The sequence below is a fragment of the Raphanus sativus genome, chromosome 4 (assembly GCF_000801105.2).
Source record: "Raphanus sativus cultivar WK10039 chromosome 4, ASM80110v3, whole genome shotgun sequence".
NCBI classification, from domain to species: Eukaryota; Viridiplantae; Streptophyta; class Magnoliopsida; order Brassicales; family Brassicaceae; genus Raphanus; species Raphanus sativus.
In genome coordinates, this window is record NC_079514.1 from 48,201,458 (window position 1) to 48,220,282 (window position 18,825).

General features: G+C 37.5%; 3 protein-coding genes across 6 annotated transcripts; 2 read left to right on the forward strand and 1 right to left on the reverse strand.

The window, feature by feature from the left end:
• Nucleotides 1–1,396: 1,396 nt before the first annotated feature.
• Nucleotides 1,397–3,503, forward strand: LOC108829653 (uncharacterized). Its single transcript, XM_018603271.2, has 5 exons — nucleotides 1,397–1,823; nucleotides 2,283–2,452; nucleotides 2,539–2,821; nucleotides 2,910–3,058; nucleotides 3,134–3,503. The coding sequence occupies exons 1-5, from the start codon at nucleotides 1,432–1,434 to the stop codon at nucleotides 3,286–3,288; spliced, it is 1,149 nt and encodes a 382-aa protein (XP_018458773.1). The 5' UTR covers nucleotides 1,397–1,431; the 3' UTR covers nucleotides 3,289–3,503.
• A 566-nt stretch (nucleotides 3,504–4,069) lies between these two features.
• LOC108829661 (F-box/kelch-repeat protein At3g13680-like) lies at nucleotides 4,070–5,827 on the reverse strand. Its single transcript, XM_057009309.1, has 2 exons — nucleotides 4,424–5,827; nucleotides 4,070–4,314 (listed from the first exon to the last, which is right to left on the reverse strand). Exons 1-2 carry the CDS (start codon nucleotides 5,699–5,701, stop codon nucleotides 4,291–4,293), a joined length of 1,302 nt encoding a protein of 433 aa, XP_056865289.1. The 5' UTR covers nucleotides 5,702–5,827; the 3' UTR covers nucleotides 4,070–4,290.
• A 2,141-nt stretch (nucleotides 5,828–7,968) lies between these two features.
• Nucleotides 7,969–14,068, forward strand: LOC108832987 (pentatricopeptide repeat-containing protein At1g73710). 4 transcript variants are annotated; one of them, XM_057009308.1, is made up of 10 exons: nucleotides 7,969–11,386; nucleotides 11,540–12,211; nucleotides 12,364–12,429; nucleotides 12,579–12,677; nucleotides 12,768–12,819; nucleotides 12,941–13,030; nucleotides 13,156–13,265; nucleotides 13,350–13,410; nucleotides 13,639–13,694; nucleotides 13,791–14,068. In XM_057009308.1, exon 1 carries the CDS (start codon nucleotides 8,046–8,048, stop codon nucleotides 10,935–10,937), a length of 2,892 nt encoding a protein of 963 aa, XP_056865288.1. In that variant the 5' UTR covers nucleotides 7,969–8,045; the 3' UTR covers nucleotides 10,938–11,386; nucleotides 11,540–12,211; nucleotides 12,364–12,429; nucleotides 12,579–12,677; nucleotides 12,768–12,819; nucleotides 12,941–13,030; nucleotides 13,156–13,265; nucleotides 13,350–13,410; nucleotides 13,639–13,694; nucleotides 13,791–14,068. The 4 variants fall into 4 exon arrangements, with proteins under 4 accessions (XP_056865288.1, XP_018461942.1, XP_056865287.1 ...); XM_018606440.2 differs by having other exon boundaries at nucleotides 11,540–11,695; nucleotides 12,114–12,211; nucleotides 12,768–13,030; XM_057009307.1 differs by having other exon boundaries at nucleotides 11,540–11,695; nucleotides 12,173–12,211; nucleotides 12,768–13,030.
• Nucleotides 14,069–18,825: the final 4,757 nt, after the last annotated feature.

Genomic DNA, 18,825 nt, shown 5'->3' on the forward strand with positions numbered 1-18,825 from the left:
AAGTGGCTTCTGATTGATCAATTAGTATTTTCCTAGTTATGGTGTTTAGTAGAGGTTTTATTGTGCATTCTCCTTTTGTTTCATGCCTGGTCTTTTGGTGTACATCGTATCAAGTAGAGTTTTATGTTCTTAGGTAATCAAATGTTAGTTTCTCTTGTTAAAAGTTTCTAACAGAGAAGAAACAGAAGTTGAGAATGAATCAGGACAAGAAACTTGCATCCAGTTTTTTTATTTCACTTCTAAAAGAAGGGTAAATTGTTCTAAACAAGGTTGCTTGATTATAAATAGGCTCAGACGAAGTATCAAAGCCTAGCCCAATTTTTCTGGGTCAGCTACGTAATGGGCCGTACAATGTGTTTTCTTCTTAGCTCTTGGGCTTTTAAATAAGATTAAGTTCAAATGTGTCGAGGCCACCGCCAAATCTGGACAGCTTGATGGTTTGAAACAGTATGGACAGGCTGTTCTCAGACCAACTTGGTACCAAATCAACAGAGAGTTTGACAAGCGCCAAAAGATACCAACTTGGTAATACCAAGTTGCTTTATTTTCTGTCAAGTACGTACTACAAGATCTACCAATGTATTTAATGGACAGTAAAATTTTGGTTAGATTTAACTTTAAGTAGAGCACTAGTGTAGTTGAAAGCTTTTAAAAAATCTTTAAGTTTAGAAGTCATAGAAACAAGTAGTGTAGTTGAAAGCTTTTAAAGAATTTTGATTAGATTTAACTTTAAGTAGAACACTAGTGTAGTTGAATGGATATTGAATTGTTAGGTGGAAGAAAAAAAAGATGATATGAAATGTAAAAATTACAAATTAGGGTGTTGAATCTTCTATATCAATGTACATAGTCTAATATTGCCTTTGAAGTTTAGAAGTCATCGAAACAAGAAAAGACTCGGAACGATTATAGTGTTGCATTAAAATAGTATAATTTTAGTGTTGGTTGGAGAGGTTTAGTGTAAAAATCACATTAAAATAGTATTTTGAAGTTGGGTTGGAAATGAAAATATTTTTAGTGTTGAAATCACACTAAAATAGTGTTATTTTGATATTATAATAGAGTTTTGGATCGGAGATAAATAAAATAATTTAAGTGCCGACAACAAAACACAATAATTTGATTTGAAAGTTCGGACACATTCCTGAATGCGTACGTGTCACACTCTGATAAAAGCTGATATAAATAATTGTAACAAAAGCGATTGATCGGATTCGGATATAGTAAAGATAAGGAAGGGTCATTTGAGAGGATATCTAAGGTCGGTCCACTTTTCGAGTTTGGTATCACTTGGTCAGTATAATTGAGCCAGTACAATTATAAATGGAACGTGGCCCTCGTGACGTTTATATCATTGGGTTAGTACAATTCTTTATCTATATAACACACAAAACAAAATATGTGTTAAACATACTCAAAAAGGAAAAAAAAATGTATACAGAGGAAAAGAAGAAAGACAAAAACTATGGCACGATCTTTGTTTACTTCGTCCTCTGCTTCGTACTCATCGTGGAAGTTTCAAGATTCGCTAAACCTTATCACAGCAACCTTCAGAACCTAATGGAGACAGAAGCATTAGTAGTAGAAGAAGGATTCGTGGACGTCCTGAACTCAGGGAAACTTCCATGTCCCTTCAAAACATCTAGCTCTGCCTCTGCTAGGAGTCACGAGAAGCTCTCGGGACTAATAAGACGAGAGGATAGAGCTCGTCCTCCATCTTCGTACTGCGTGAAGTTCCAGAATTTTGCCACTATGGCGAAACTGGTCAAAGACAACGGTGACAAGTACGAGTCACGTCCTTTCTCCGTTGGTGGATACAACTGGTACGTACATACTACATATATATGTTGAGATTGAGAAGCCAGCCCATATCGTTATGTATATATTAGGGTCAATGCTATCTCAAATTATTTATGGACCATATTAATAACTTATTTTTATATGATATAATTTTTATAATAATAGCTCCATCATTTATTTATTTTTTAACAAATTATAGATCCTAATATTAAAATAGAATAAAAAATTCAGTAACTTTAATGTACTTATTTTATGATTTTTTTTTCATAATCAGAATTTAGTTCGACCTTCAAATTTAAGCAAAAAAAAAATTTAGTTCGACCTTCCATTTACACATGCTAAAAGATTGATCTAATTAGCGTTGACAAATCACTAATGATATTTTTTTAGCACATTGCTCTGAATCTATCTCATGATAATTAAAATTTGTAATGTTTTAAGTATATATAGTTTGACCTTCTTTTTGCTTGAAATGTTACAAGGACGTTACTAATCTACCCTAACGAGAACAAGCCAGTGGGCTCGGGTGGATTCGTTTCGATGTACGTTAGAATCGATAACTCAAGCCTCATAGCCAACCCACACGATGTGTATGCAGAGATCACATTCCTTACCTATAAAAGCACTATAGACAGATACCATTTTCTTCAGGGTACTAATTAATCTATAGAAAGCGTGAAAGATTTTCTTAATCTTTTTGTAGTTGCTTCGGACTAACTAATTTTGTTTGGTCTGCAGAGACCGATGCGCAGCGGTTTCATTTGTTTAAACAACAATATGGACAGCTAAACTTTCTTGAGATTGGTTACTACAGAGATCCAGGACATGGATTTATTTTCGACGGTGGACAAAGTGTGTTTGGTGTTGACATCCTCGTTGCTAACCCCTTTGAGAAGTGGGAAGTTTTCTCTTACGAAGAAAACATTCGTGACCCTCTTTTCAACTGGAAGCTCATTAAATTCTCTACACGTAATCTTGACTCTTACACTTCTGATTCGTTTTCTTCTGGAGGAAGAGACTGGTGAGTGGTGGCTCTCACTCTCTCTCTCGCACTATACATGTATATCGCTAGAGACTAGCTAGATATATGATGTTTGTGTACTTTATAGGGTGTTGAAAGTGTATCCCAACGGAGTTGGGCATGCAACGGGCAATTCGCTGTCACTCTTTTTGTTAAGTGCGTCAAATGAAAAGGGTTACGTGAAAGCCAAGTTACGAGTTATTGACCAGATCCGGTCCAACCATTTGGAGAAACAAGGTTAGTGTTGACTATTTAAGCTCATTTGTAATAACAAAACATGTTTCTAATCACTTCTTGATTTGTTTACTGTAGTGGAGGGATGGCCTAACGCAACGGAAAATGGATGGGGGTTTGAGAAGTTTATTTCTTTCGCAGATCTCAAGGACTCAACCAAAGGTTTCATTGCTGATGATGCCATCAAGTTTGAAGTCGAGATCTTGTCCTTCTCTAAGACCGATACTCTCTAAAATGGTCACACGATCATTCTTATGTTGTTGTTTTCCCCTGTTTTAACCGGAGATAGTGCGTTCGTAGAAACCAACACACTAATCTCTGCCGCTATGTAATTCCACGGTGGCCTAGTGAATTAACGTCACTTTGGTTTACTGTTTGTCTAATAATAACTTGCTGGAGCTTTCCTGTGTCAAATTGTGTTATAAAAAAAAAAGCTTTCCTTTGTCAATCTTGACTACAAATATCACATATATAACACCAAGCTGGAAAGATCAAAAGGCAAATGATTAATAAAGCAACGTAGCTTGAAGAGATGACAGGTGGAAACATGGTTTGTTAACATACATAACCAAATTTGTACACCACTTGTTTAATTTTTAATAATACCATAATCAGTTTCTCGTAGGTAAAAGTTATTAATGTGGGATCAAAATGTAGGCCCTGAATTACTGTCCAGTTAATTTGAAACTGAGAAAATATCTACAACTAAATAGTTCGGTACAAAGAACAACTTATACTGGTTTGTGAAACATGTACCTCGTGACATGCATCAAAGGCTCAGCAGTAGAGTATTTAATGTCTATATATACAGAAAAAAACGAAAACGTTACACACATACTAAAAAAATAGTTTACAGAGGAAATGGAGAAAAACAAACAATGGATCATCAGTCTTTGCGTACTGATCACATAAATGTTGGAGAATGGATACACAGCCAGATAAATTTCTAAATATGATTGGTCAGTAGGCTGCAGGATAAAGGATATGAGAATGAAAACAAAAGAGGTTAAACACAAAAGCATATAAACACAAGGTAGACAATGAAAACATAGGGGTAATGTCAAAAACACAAGAGCATAAACATATACATAAGCATAAGTCTTAGAAACAAGTCTGACAAAGAAGAGGTCTTTAAAACAGTCTTGAGATAAAAGATGGAAGAGATTTTACATAGAGGGAGAGCGATCACAACCAAGATAAAACAAAAGCAAAGACCTCCCTCCTCCACATTTCTCTCAGACTAACTTCCTGAATTTAACCTGTAAAATTGTGAAAATCAAACATTATGTTTCTGTAAGAATAGGTGTGTGTGTGTGTGTATAATGGCAATTCTCAAACTGCTGATGAAATTTTATAATAAAAACTTACACTTGAAAGTAGAGGCATGCGTTTCCTTTTGCTGTTGCACACAAGAGGATGCTTGAGTTGCACTAAGCTGGGACGATAAGAGCAAACAAGTGGGGGATAAGCAGCTTTACAGAGCATGTAGGTAAGTATGGGGGAGCGGCGTTCGAGTATGAGAGCTTCTCCGAGGTTGACGGAGGATTTGAAGGAGCCGTCTTGTCCAAACACAAAAGCCTTGTGAGCAGTCTTGGTTTCGTCGAGTTCAAACAAGACAGCAAGTTTGTTTTCCTCATCAACAAAGAAGCTCCCACCAGAAAGTGAGGCATAGAAGTTAAAACCGTAGCTTGAGTAGGGGCCCGGTTCCACTCGCAAAAACTTGCTCCAGGACGCACGGTTGGGGCCAACAGTAAGAGTAACCCAAATCTCAAAAAAGCCAGATTCATAACCACCAAAGCGGACCGCAAGCTGCTCATCATCACCATCACCATCACCTCTAAGGAAGCTTGAGAGGGTCACAATGTCACCATTGAAACCATCTAAAGAGTCAAAAGGAAGAGGCAAGCGCGGTCCAAACCTCTCTTTGGTAAAATCAAAACAGAGTAAGAAAACTTGAACCTCTGTCACGCATCCAACCAGGCCAATATGACGATTAGCCAAAAAGTAGGTGTTTCCCTTGACAGACACGCCTCGCTGATGTGTCTCTATCGACCCCTCCTCGGGATTCACCTCCTCGAGGACCCTCCATGAATCAGACCTAATATCATAGATTTCGTACGCAACCTCGCGTTTGCGTTCTGGTAAAATGCTGTTATCATCCTCCGCAAACGTCAGGCTGAAGTCATCAACAAACCTCAGGATTTTGTGGTTGCGCTCGTTGGAGTTGGAGTTGGAGTCGTATCCGTATCCGATCGCGTGCCTGTCTTTTATGTTGAAACTTTCTCTCGGACCGATCAACCTTGTTTGACACAGGTAAGGGTTCCACAACACCAGCTTCGAGTTTTCCATAGCCACACATAACACCAATCCATCGCAGTGATATACCTTGGAAACCTCCAGTTCGTTAAGCAAATCCACCTGCTTTACCGATACATATTCTTCGAGATGGAACTGAAAAGAGTAGACCCTGCCATTCATCGTCAGAAACTGATGCTGCTGCTGCTGCTCTCCTGCTGCTGCTTTACCCAAAAGCCATGTTTTCGTTACAGCGTTCCACTTTTTGCAAGTAGATCGAACCGCCTTCAGTGATGTCATCGGAACCCTCCTCAGTATCTCCTCCTCAAGATCGCTGATCATCATCATCATCCTTCCAACTCGAATATTTTAGGGTTCTCCTCGAAATCTTCTCTATTGCCTTGCCTTGGTCGTGTATATCTATCTATATATACCCAATAATTTGCCTAGGTACCGTCTGGCTCTCAACTGGGCTTCGTATAATTTGAGGCTTCGTATAACATTCTTTTGGTTTACTATAAAGTTTAAATACACAAAGAAGAGACACCTTAATTTATAAATGATGATTAACTTAATCATCATGTACACCCCATCCTTAATAAAATATCTTGTTTTAAACCTCTACTAGATTTTGACCCGCGCTTTTGAAGCGCGGGATATTTTACGATGAAAATTTTTACTAATAATTTAATAAATATTTTGGTAATTTTTAAAGAGTGTGTATTTAAATCAGTATTTTTAAATTCAACCCGATTGTGATTATACCGGTTAATCCGCAGATCTGACAATTCAATTTATGTTTTTAAAATATTCATATTAAAAAATTACTAAAACCCGAGACTAACCGATTGAACTGATGGATGACCGATATGTAATCTAATTGGATTTAAATTGTAATAGTTTCATAATTTGTAATCTTATAATCGAAATTTTAAAGTTCACTATTTTGCAATTTATGAAATTATGACGTTTCTACAAAATTTTAAAGAGAAAATGATAGATATAAAATAACTAAAATTAATTATTTTATTATTTGGAAACATTGATAGTAGTGTAAAAATATATTGTTTAGAAACATTGATAATAGTATAAAGAAGTAAGTATATTGTTTGGAAACATTGATAGTATTATAAAGAAATAAGTATATATTGTTTGGAAACATGGATAGTAGTATAAAGAAATGAACATTAGTGATTTAATGTATGTTTAACTATAAAGTATAAAAGTATATTTAATTTAAAAACTTACAAAATAAATGTTAGGTCCAACAAAATGTTTTTGTTTTAATAAGATAGATTTAGATGCGATATAAAAGTAGAGTTATGATCCCAAGCTCACATCTTCTTCAATTGTTCAGAAAATAGTTGAAACTGCAAATATATATACAAAGATTGTGATCTAATGCATGACTTTTTTACAAAAAAACAACAAATACTCCATAGGCAAAATGTGCACTAAAAACAAACATATCTGTTGCTGAATTCGTGATAAGAAAACCCATAATATCACTAAAAAAACTCTGTTTGTAGCTTTCTTTGCCTATTCGTATCAAAACAAGAAACATGCACTATCTCATCAGTCATAACGTAAAACTGTACTAATCGTTTGAAAGGTAAAAAAAGAAGAAGTTACCTCTTTATCCCAGTTTGTGAATATAGTGACCAAGGAAAGACACAACACTTGAACAGCTAGTGCTGTCACGATTCCAAGCCAAAGACCCTAAACAAAAAAATACATGACTTGGCACCACACCTTTAATAGTTTCTATAACCATAGACTAATAGAGAGACACGTAGAAGGCTTTGAGTTTTCAGATTAATATTACCCGACCACCAATGTGGAAATGGAAACCAAGCACTAAGCCTCACGGAACTCCGACAAGATAATACGATCCAAGGTTCACGCACGCTCCTATTTTCTGCCATCCACATCCTCTAGCAATCCCTCATGAGGAACCAGAACCAATGTTTTGTTATATTCGTAAAAAACATTAATATGTCGAGTGCGAAAAGAACATGAGAGAACGCATTGAAGACCATCAAGGAAGTTTCCACATGCGAGATGATTTTTGGGTCACTGCTAAAAGCTCCACCTAGAACCTTTCAAAATCGTTTATAATACCTATTTTTTTTTACTAAATCGTTTTGATATAGAGGAAACTCTATATCAATCCGAGTCGTTTTTTTAACTATATAGTTTATAATACCTAGTTATATATATATAACCTCCTAAAGTTGTAGAATTTATATTTGACCGAAAAAATAAATACACATTAGTAATACAAGTAGTCAAAACAATTAAAGATTTCAATACATACCGATAACACATTGTTTCTACATATTTTACAACTCAAGACTCATATGAGTTCCAAGTGTTTTACGTGCAATGAGTAAGAAGACCAAATGAGTCTAGCCGCACACACGAAGAGTCATGGCTAGGCATATATGCATAGAGCTCTGCCTGGATTCATTGATTCTGAAACAACCTTTTGCCTAAACGCAAAACTACAAGCCCATTTTAATTATTTCGTGCAGACCAGGCCCAATTCTTTTACAAATCCACACAGTAGCCCGTTTAATTGACGCGTCCTCACCACGCGCCGATATTTCGACATTACTGAAATGTAAAGCAGAGGAGGAGGGAGGGAGGAAGACGAATGTTAAAAACCCTAAGATTTTAGATTCGTCTCTCAGACATGCTTCATCCAAATAGTTCTTGTTCCTCTTCCTCCTTCCTCACTTCCCGATCTAGAGTCTCTCCTCCTCTTCCACTTTCACTTCCTTGGAACTTGTCTCCTAAGCGGTTTCATCTTCACTGCTCCTCCTCTTCTACAAGATGCTCTAAACCCAACAACCCTAGCTCTCGTAACCGCCGTTACGGCGGCGTAATCCCTTCAATCCTCCGCTCTCTCGACTCCTCCTCCTCAACCTCCGACATCGAAACAACCCTCGCCTCCCTCTCCCTCTCCCTCTCCCCCAAAGAACAAACCGTCCTCCTCAAGGAACAAACCCGCTGGGATAAAACCCTCCGCCTCTTCAAACTCTTCCAATCCCACAAATCCTACACCCCAAACGTCATCCACTACAACATCCTCCTCCGCTCCCTAGGCAGAGCCTGTAGATGGGACGAGCTCCGCCTCTGCTGGATCGACATGTCTCGCACCCGCGTCCTCCCCACCAACACCACCTACTCCACCCTCGTCGACGTCTACGGCAAAGCCGGCCTCGTAAAGGAAGCTCTTTTATGGGTCAAGCACATGGACCAGAGGACGATGCTTTTCCCCGACGAAGTCACCATGGCCACCGTCGTCAGAGTCTTGAAAAACTCCAACCACTTCGACGTCGCTGACACCTTCTTTAAAGCCTGGCGCGACGGTCGTATCGTTCTTGATTTCGATTCTTTGAGTAATCTTGATTCCGATTCCTCTCCTGTCAGCCTCAAGGAGTTCTTGTCTATGGAGCTGTTCAAAGTCGGTGCCAGGAGGACGAGCACTACCAAAATCGACTCTCCTTCTTCTCCGAGGAAACCGAGGTTGACTTCTACTTACAATGCTTTGATTGATTTGTATGGCAAGGCGGGGAGGTTAGAGGACGCGGCTGCTCTCTTCTCCGAGATGCTGAAGTCCGGTGTCGCGGTTGATACGGTGACGTTTAACACGATGATTCATATCTGCGGGAGTCACGGGCGTTTGTGTGAGGCTGAGTCTTTGTTAAAGAAGATGGAGGAGAAAGGGGTGAAGGCTGATACCAAGACTTATAATATTCTTCTCTCTCTCCACGCTGATGCTGGTGACATTGAAGCGGCGCTTAGATACTATAGAAAGATACTGTTTCCTGATACCGTGACTCACCGAGCGGTTCTTCATGTTTTGTGTCGAAGGAGAATGGTTAAGGAAGCTGAGGATGTGTTGGAGGAGATGGATAGGAATAGTATTCGTATCGATGAGCACTCTGTGCCCGTTGTTATGCGGATGTACGTTGATGAAGGGATGATAGGACAGGCCAAAGCTCTGTTGGAGAGGGTTCAGTTAGACTGCGTGCTTTCGTCGACGACGCTTGCAGCTGTTATAGATGTTTACGCTGAAAGAGGGTTGTGGGTTGAAGCGGAGGCTGTGTTCTACGGGAAGAGAGACGTGAACGATGTTCTGGAGTATAATGTGATGATTAAAGCTTATGGTATGGCGAAACTTCACGAGAAAGCGCTTTGTTTATTTAAAGGGATGAAGAAGCAAGGGACATGGCCTGATGAGTGCACTTACAACTCTATTGTGCAGATGCTTTCCGGGGTTGACTTGGTGGATGAAGCTCAGAGGGTGTTGGCAGAGATGATGGATTCGGATTGTAAACCGAGTTGCAAGACGTTTTCTTCTTTGATTGCTAGCTATGTGCGGCTTGGACTCTTGTCTGACGCGGTTGATGTCTACGAGGGGATGAGGAAAGCGGGTGTGGAACCAAACGAGGTTGTTTACGGTTCGTTGGTTAATGGATTCGCTGAGAGTGGTATGGTGGAAGAAGCGATTCACTACTTTAGAGCGATGGAAGAGAATGGTGTACAGTCTAATAATATCGTTCTGACGTCTCTCATCAAGGCTTATAGCAAAGTAGGGTGTCTGGAAGAAGCGAGGAGGGTTTACGACAAGATGAAGAAGGACTCAGAAACTGGTCCAGACGTGGCTGCTTCGAACAGCATGCTGAGTTTGTGCGCAGATCTCGGGATGGTCTCCGAAGCAGAAACCATTTTCAACGAGCTGAGAGGGAAAGGGACATGCGATGTGATCACGTTCGCTACGATGATGTATTTGTACAAAGGGATGGGGATGCTTGATGAGGCTATTGAAGTGGCTGAAGAGATGAGAGAGTCAGGTCTGCTAAACGACTGCGCTTCGTTCAACCAGGTCATGGCTTGCTACGCAGCCGACGGGCAGCTGCGCGAGTGCTGCGAGCTGTTCCGCGAGATGCTCGTGGAGAGGAAGCTCTCGCTGGACTGGGGAACGTACAAGACGCTCTTCACTCTGCTGAAGAAAGGAGGCGTGCCGAGGGAAGCCGTGGCGCAGCTGCAAGACGCTTACGACGAAGGTAAACCGCTTGTTACATCAGCGATCGCCGCGACGCTGTTCTCGGCCATGGGGTTGCACGCGTACGCGGTGGAGTCGTGCCGAGAGGTTACGAGAGATGATGGTGATATCCCTCTGGAGCATTACGCGTACAATGCGGTTATATATGGTTACGGTGCGGCGGGGGATACGGACATGGCGTTGAAGGCTTATATGAGGATGCAGGAGAAGGGGTTGAAACCGGATATGGTGACGCAGGTGTACCTTGTTGGGGTGTATGGGAAAGCGGGGATGGTGGAGGGTGTGAAGAGGGTGCATAGCTGGATTACGTTTGGGGAGATTGAAGCGAACCAGTCGTTGTTTAGAGCGGTGAGGGAGGCTTATGTGAGTGCGAATAGGCAGGATTTGGCTGATGTGGTGAAGAAAGAGATGAGCATTGCTTTTGAAGAGGGTAAAGAGGAGGAGGAGGAGGAGGAGTATAGTTCGGGATCTGGAGAAGAAGAAGATGAATCCGAAGAAGACGAGGCGTTTTGAAGTGTAGCCACCCCACACGTTATGTGTAGTAAAAGATGATTGTAGAAGAAGATAGGATGAATGTTGTATAGTTTTCTTAGAAGGCAAAAGGGAAAATGTGCATACTTTGTCTCGGAACTGGAAGAAGTGTGAATCTTAAAACTGTTGTAGTAAAAGAACAAATCTATAGAAGCTAGCACTTTGTCATCGAAACTGGAAGAAATGTGAATCTTTTGTTTGTTTTATGTCTTAGTGTGATAAAGATTGTGCTTCAGTTCTGCAAAGAGAACTCCTTGAATCAGACGTTTCAGACATTACAGAGCGAGTGTCGGGTTTCTCTAAACATAGTAGACAGCGTCGAGTCGAGACGTTTGTTTCTGATATTAATAGTGGGAGATGGGACTCGGTTCTTCCTCAAGTCTCTCAGCTTAAGCTTCCCAGGAATAAACTAGAAGGCCTTTTATGAACAGGTTTTTGCTTTTCCTTCTCTTTGTGGAATTTATAATTAAGTGTTGTATATAGTAGTGCTTTTTCATTGTAAGTTTTTTTGTTGAAGCATCTGTCATTCTACTGATAACTCTCATGGATTCATTTTTTTTCGTTTGGGAATATGAGTTTTTCAGATTGTATTGGAGATGATTGAACTTCGAGAGTTGGACACTGGCCGAGCTATTTTGAGGCAAACTCAGGTGATGGGTGTCATGAAGCAGGAGGAACCAGAAAGATATTTGCGGATGGAGGAGCATCTTCTTGTCAGAAGCTATTTTGATCCCCATGAGGTAGGGGAGCTGTGTTATTACTTGACTATTATTATGTTGAGTGTTTCTTATGTAGTTGCTATGTCACATAAGCATTGGTTGTCCACTACTGTTCAGCGTTTTAAGAAATGTTGGTATTGTCACAAACAAAGCTGTTATATCTACTAGAAATTTGTATTTTGCTTGCTTTTATGTACTCTGTTTTGTTTCATATGTGCGATTGTTTATATCCTTTGAAGTCTTAAGTAGAAACTGTTGAGCTTAGCATCGGTTATTAGGTTCTTAAACTATAACACATGTTCCGTGTTTGTTAGTACAGACAGTATTATCTTTCCATTTTGCTACCTCTTCTTCTACATATTGTTGGATTTGAAATTTTACCTGATTTGTCTTTTGAGGTGCATGGTCTCCTAGTCATTGTTCATTTTTTTTGTTATAGAGAGCGGTTGCTTTCATTTAATCATTTCCTTGTGTATTCATTCGCTAACCATAATGGAGACTCAACCAAAGAAAGAAAACGTGCACAGATTGCTCAAGGTTGGCCATTTCTTCTTTATTTTCTAAGAGAACAGTCTCTATCTTCTCTTGTATCCTGGTTAAAGTTTATGAAGTTTTTTCTTTCTTCTTCTACTGACTCAGTTTTTACTCAAGGTTTACTAATTGTTTTATTTTTCTTACTCCTTTGTTAGCTGTGGTACCACCTTCACGGCTAATGGCTTTGATAGGCCAGGCTCTAAAGTGGCAACAGCATCAAGGTGAGCATTTAACGAACTGTTCATGCTTCATCATCATCTCCTTTTCTTTTAATTTTTTTGTTTTGTCAACGTTTATGATATATCTTCAATAGAAACAACATATCTGTACTCATCTCTTAAAAAATTTACATATACTTGTTCTGTGTCAGGCGCCATACTCCCTCAGTTTGACCTCTTCCGTGGAACGGCAGCTATGAAACAAGATGTGGAAGACACACATCCTAACTACTTTTAATCATACAATAAAGGTTCCTATTGATCCATCAACTTTAATTGCTTGTTTTAGGTCAATACCCTGTTTCTCTGATTTGCATATCTCGTTCCATGTCCTGGTGCAGTTTGGTACAAAGAGTCATGCCGAATGCGCTAGGTTCTCTCACCAGATGGACAGTTAGTTTCTTGTATCGTCTTCTGTTGATGGTTTTGTATCGAGGGGAGTTTGATGTGGTATCTTTTTGTATGATTAAAAATATTGTCTTGGACGTCTTAAACTCATCTTGTGACCACCAAGATTGCTCAGATCTTGTGACCACCAAGATTGCTCAGACTTCTCTCGGGATAGAACTCAATTACTAAGCACCTCCGTTGACCACACTGCAAGGTTTTATTACTCTATATCTTTTTCTTTTTTTCATGCGACATATAATCTGTCCGAACAAAAGCTTGAGTCTCTCTTTACACTTGTTTCTGGTTGGTAGAGCGTCTGATTGAGTATAATATTTGCAGAATCCATGGTTTGAAATCTGGGAAAATTGTTGAAAGAGTTCCGCGGTCATACATATTATGCCATCTTTACAAGTGATGGAACCCGTGTGTAATCACTGCCTCCGGTGAAGGTACATTGTATATATATATATTAGTATATTCTTGGGGGTTTTCTGGCTTCTCTTGTGTAATAGCTGTTTTGTTTCCTTGCACAGGTCTGGGATTCAAAGACGACAGATTGTCTACAAACGTTCAAGCCAACCACCTTCACTAAGAGTATGTGTTATCTTACAGATTCATTTACACCTTGTTATACTCTTTTTTTTTTAATCTCTTGTGGTCTAAGTCAGCTCTTTTGTTTCCAAATCTGTATTTCTCGAAGACAAGTAATTACTACTCTGCCCTCTAATCAACTTTCTTAGGTCTAAAATTGAAAGGATGGTTGGTTTTATGGTTCCCTTTGTTTTGATGCACTAACCTGTACTGGTCTGCACTAACCTGCAGGAAACTGTACTGCTTCAGCTATCTATCAAACCGGTGGACTTGAGCATTTTATGATGGTAAGTTTACAAGTTGCAATATCACAAAGAAGAAGTAATAACATTGTTAAACTACTATGCAGACTTAGGTGTCTGAAAAGTTTATGTGAATGGCAGGTGCATGAGAAAGATGTGATAGGCTTAATCACACCACCCACATAGAAACCTCATCGCTATCCTATAGTGCAGATTGCACCCATGAAGTTGTGGAAACCCTGAAACCAGTGGGATATGTTATATACTAAAATAAGTCTCCGAAGGATCATTTATTTCGTTATCCGAATAAACCAGGAACATAGGAATTTTCGTTCTCTTTTATGTACGGTACACTGTTTATTTGATATTTTTCCTCCTGAAAATGGTTAAATCTATGACTTTGTTTCGACTGATGATGATTGAGAATCCTTGAATGCTGAAAAGTGATAAATCTCTTAAAATAGGCCAAGTGATAGACGAGTCTTTCTCTCTCTCTCTCTCTATGTCATGGTTCTGATCTTTTTCTATTACAAGAAGTTGCAATTGAACTAACAAAGATAATGATCCTGGTGATGATGAGTAGCGTTGATGTTATAATCTAGGAGAGGTGCATCAACATGATTCATATCAGGTAAAAACATTTCTCTGTTCAGCTTCTGGCTGTTCTTCATCTTGTACCTAACATAACAGTTCCTGATCTGATTCTAGGTCGTTTCCTTCTCCGGTGCTTCTCTTTACTGGCTGTGAAGTGCCTGTCGGTTGTTCTTTCTCTACTTTGATTTCTTCTACTGTCTTTAGACAACCTGAAGCCTCCTCCCTCCCATCAACATCATAGTACTTAGCAATCGCAGCAGCAGGACCGTTCTTGTCGAACTTCACCTTCTCTTTCCACCAAGCCTCTTATGTTGTTCACGGGCTTTCCCTTCTCGGGTATGATACCGTACACGAAGCCTCGGACTTTGCAGACTTCCATCAGCTTCCTCTGCGCTTGGTCAGAGATCTTCTTAGGCCGTCTCCTTCTTGATTATGAAATCGTCTGGGAGGAACCCTGCAAAGAATGTAACAGTTGAGTTAAATCAAACATAATATGATATGATCACCCTCAATGTGTTATTCTTTGTTTCGTACGGATTATTAATGGGCTCTGTTCTATGAAAATTTGATTTCTATCAGGTTTTAATGTAGTTTATAATTAGTAGCTAATGGTAATTGACTAGTTGACACGAAATTTGGTCATATACTAATATATAGTAAAAATAAATAATTGTAGAAGGAACAGAATCATAAAGCACAAAATCCGCAGGAGAAGAGATACCACGTGTGCAGTAGCATCGTCATAAGGTTCCAATTATTAAAATTGAGAAAATTCCTTAAAAATACACAGACTGAATTTCTTTTGCTGAAAAATTACACGAACTTTTTTGGCTTCTTAAAAAATATACAAACTAATTTTGATTGTCCATAAAATACACGAATTTTTGAATTTTGAAGGTTTCACACCTCGATTTTAACGGTGTAAACAGTGACTAACAGAATAGTAAGACGTCGTTAGACGCCATTAACTCTGATTAAAAAGTTCATGTATTTTATGGACAACCAAAATCGTGTATTTTTCGGGAAGCCTAAAAAGTTCGTGTATTTTTCAGCAAAAGAAATTTAGTATGTTTGTTTTTAAGGAATTTTCAAATGAAGTTTGGATATTTCATATACTATTCAGAGGCTAAATATCTAGACCCAATACATATCCAAAATTTTATATTTGTAAACTTTCGGTTTGGTTTTGGACCAAATATTTTTGATCTGAAAAATCCAGATCCGGAAAAAAAAACGGCCCAAACCCGACCCAAAGACACTGAAAAAAACACATTTTCTATCACATGATACAGGTCTGAAATTTTATATTTGTAAACTTTCGGTTTGATTTTGGACCGAATATTTCCAGGTCAGTTCTGATTCAAGTTTTTGAATCCGGCTAAAATCTCAAGATTAGGTCTAGATATTTTAACCGGATTCAAAAACTTGGATCAAAACTGATCCGAAAATATTCGGTCCAAAACCAAATCGAAAGTTTACAAATATAAAATTTTGGATTTGTATTGGGTCCAGATATTTAGCATCTGAATAGGATATGAAATATCTAAACTCCATTTGAAAATTCTTTAAAAATACACATACTAAATTTCCTTTGCTGAAAAAATATACTAACTTTTTAGGCTTTCCGAAAAATACACGAACTAATTTTGATTGTCTATAAAATACATGAACTTTTTAATTAGAATTAACGTCATCTAACAGCGTCTAACTATTCTGTTAGTCACTGTTTACACTGTTAAAATCAATGTGTGAAACCTCCAAGATTCAAAAGTTCGTGTATTTTATAGACAACCAAAATTAGTTTGTATATTTTTCGGAAAGCCTAAAAAGTTCGTATATTTTTTCAGCAAAGAAAATTTAGTCTGTGTATTTTTAAAGAATTTTCTTTTATAAAATTAGATCCACCACCGTCAGCAATCAACACAGTCACACACACACTTGTTCAGTTGTTCTCATGGAGTCAGAAACAAAAGTCAAAATGTCAAATCACCATTTAATGGGGGGCCAACTTTTGAGTTTTTATACAGTTAATAATATTAATAGAAAAGGACGAAAACCCCGTTTGTGTATTCATTAGTCATTAGCAAAGAAAACTACTGTAAAACGACGTAAGTAAAATAATCAATTTTGTCATTGAGCAAAGAAAACTACTGTAAAACGACGTAAATTTAAAATGAAAGCCAAACATTTTCATTGATATAAATAAAACAAAATAAATGAGAGAATTCATAGAAAGCTAAAGCCAAAACCAATACCAAATGAAAAACATTTTATTCAATGAAATCAAAAACCAAAAACTTAAATAAAACTTCAAGCTTCAATTGCAAGCACCATCTTCAACCTTCAACAACAAACTTTTCAAACTTCAATCTTCAAGACCTAAGTAAAATCAGTTTTTATTTTAAAATATTTTATTTGTATAAATTTTATAACCAAAACATAAGTAAGATTGATTCAAAAATAAGAAAGAAACATCAACCTTGTTCCTTCAAAATCAAAAGAAAAAGTAAACACATCTATCGATAGAAATAAAACCAAATAAATGAAAGCATAAAGCGAAAACCAATTACTCATGAAATGAGAAATATTGTTCAATGAAAACAAAACCAAAATATAAAAACTTCAAACTTCAACCGCAATCTTCAACCATAAACTTCCATGTTATAAAACCTCCAGCCTTTATGTAATAGATAATAATTTAGATGTTTTTTTATATCTAAGTGTATTTTGGATACATATCAGGAATTGAAATCATGTTTGGTACAAGATTTTTTGGGATTTTGAATGTTTCAGGTTCTATCGGATATCCATTTAAATTCGGGTTCGGTTCGGATAATACCCATAACCCAAAATACCATAAAATAAGATCCATTCGGTATTTATGTCGGGTTCGGATCGGTTCGGATTTGTTTTGATCGGATCGGATTCGGTTCGGATTTTCGGGTTCGGTTAATTTGCCCAGACCTAGTCATTACGACCCTTCAGTGAACAAAAAAAAAAGTCATTACGACCCTTCCTAAAGGCTCTACCGTCCGATCACGGATCCTAGCTGTAATCAAGGGTGACCTGGGCCTAACACCCTACTAAGTACTACTAACTGGTTTCAACCACGTATCTGACATTTTTTTTTGTAACTGACAATTATTTGTATTTTCCTCCTTCTATTTTGCCATTTCTGAAGGACGATTATAATCCAAAATTCGTAATAACTGATTGGCATAATTTGTTGTCAGATACACAAATGGGCTTGTTATGAAACCTTTTTCTGTTTGTAAATTCACTCAAATCCATAAATTAGTCGCCATTTAACAGAAAGATGTTTGTTAGTTCTCCATTCAATCATGTTCATTACTCGCCATCCAGTTGCATTCAACTAAGTATTTTGACCTCAATTCCTAAATGCATTATAATTGTCTAATGGAAGATTAGATAGAAGTCCATAAATCAATTCGAACGTATTAATTTAACATACAATCACCACAAGGAGAGAAAAAATGATATTTTTTATGTATCTGCGCCGCTGGCTTTCATAGCACCGGTGATGCTAAAATTTCTCTTTTAATAGTCTCATCTTCATTGTTTTCTAGTATTATATAGTTTTATTTGGTGGTGTTTTTAAAAATTTTCTAGGATATTTTTGTTTTTTGCAAGCTTTTGTAATCGGAAATATGTTCGTTTTACTTTGTTCTTCATTGTTATTATTATTGCAGATTGTTTGATGGGTTCTAGAGTAATTTTTTTGGAAATTATTTCTTTGGAAACATCATTAACCAAAGAAAATAAATTGTTTTTATCTAAAAATCTTTTATCATGTAGGCAATGAAAATGATTGCAGTCCGTTGTGGAAAACTATTTCGATTATCAAAAAATATAGAATAAAATCATTATGATATCAATGTATTGATAACATCCTACCAAATTTTGACATGAAATTTATTATTGATTTCTCTTGTAAAAGTATTTGTTAGATCATATATTTCTGATGAATTTGATTATTTTTCAAGAGTTGTTTTAGGTTTTGGTATGCGATGTATCATAACAACTTTTGTACTATTGTTTTTGCAGATAAATATATCGAATAAAAGAAGTTTTATACGGCAAAGAAATAGAAGTCCATGAATACAAATCATGTTTTGATAACAAAGCGCGTCAAAAGTCCAATTAAAAGAAAAAATCCCTTAAACCGGTGAAAGTGATTATTTACACATACCTAAACTTTTCAACTTTTTCGCATGGGTGAGAACGGTCAAACTTGTTTATAAGAATATTACCAGACCCTTTAATAACGTGGTAATCAAATTCATTATTGTCATTATTGATAATACATAAACACATAGGACTCTTTTTTTAAAGGCTCGATACAATTAACTATCTCATGTGATTCATGAATATGAGTAGCCCCTTATTTTATTTTGCAATAAACATGTGATCGTAATAATCATAGCTCATAAAAGACTACAAACTAACATCTAATAACTGTATAGTAGTAGTTATTTATTCCGAAAATATTAAATTTTATTAGTTGTCCCACATCGGACACATATGTGATCCTTGGGCAATATATATGTGTATGGGCAATCCT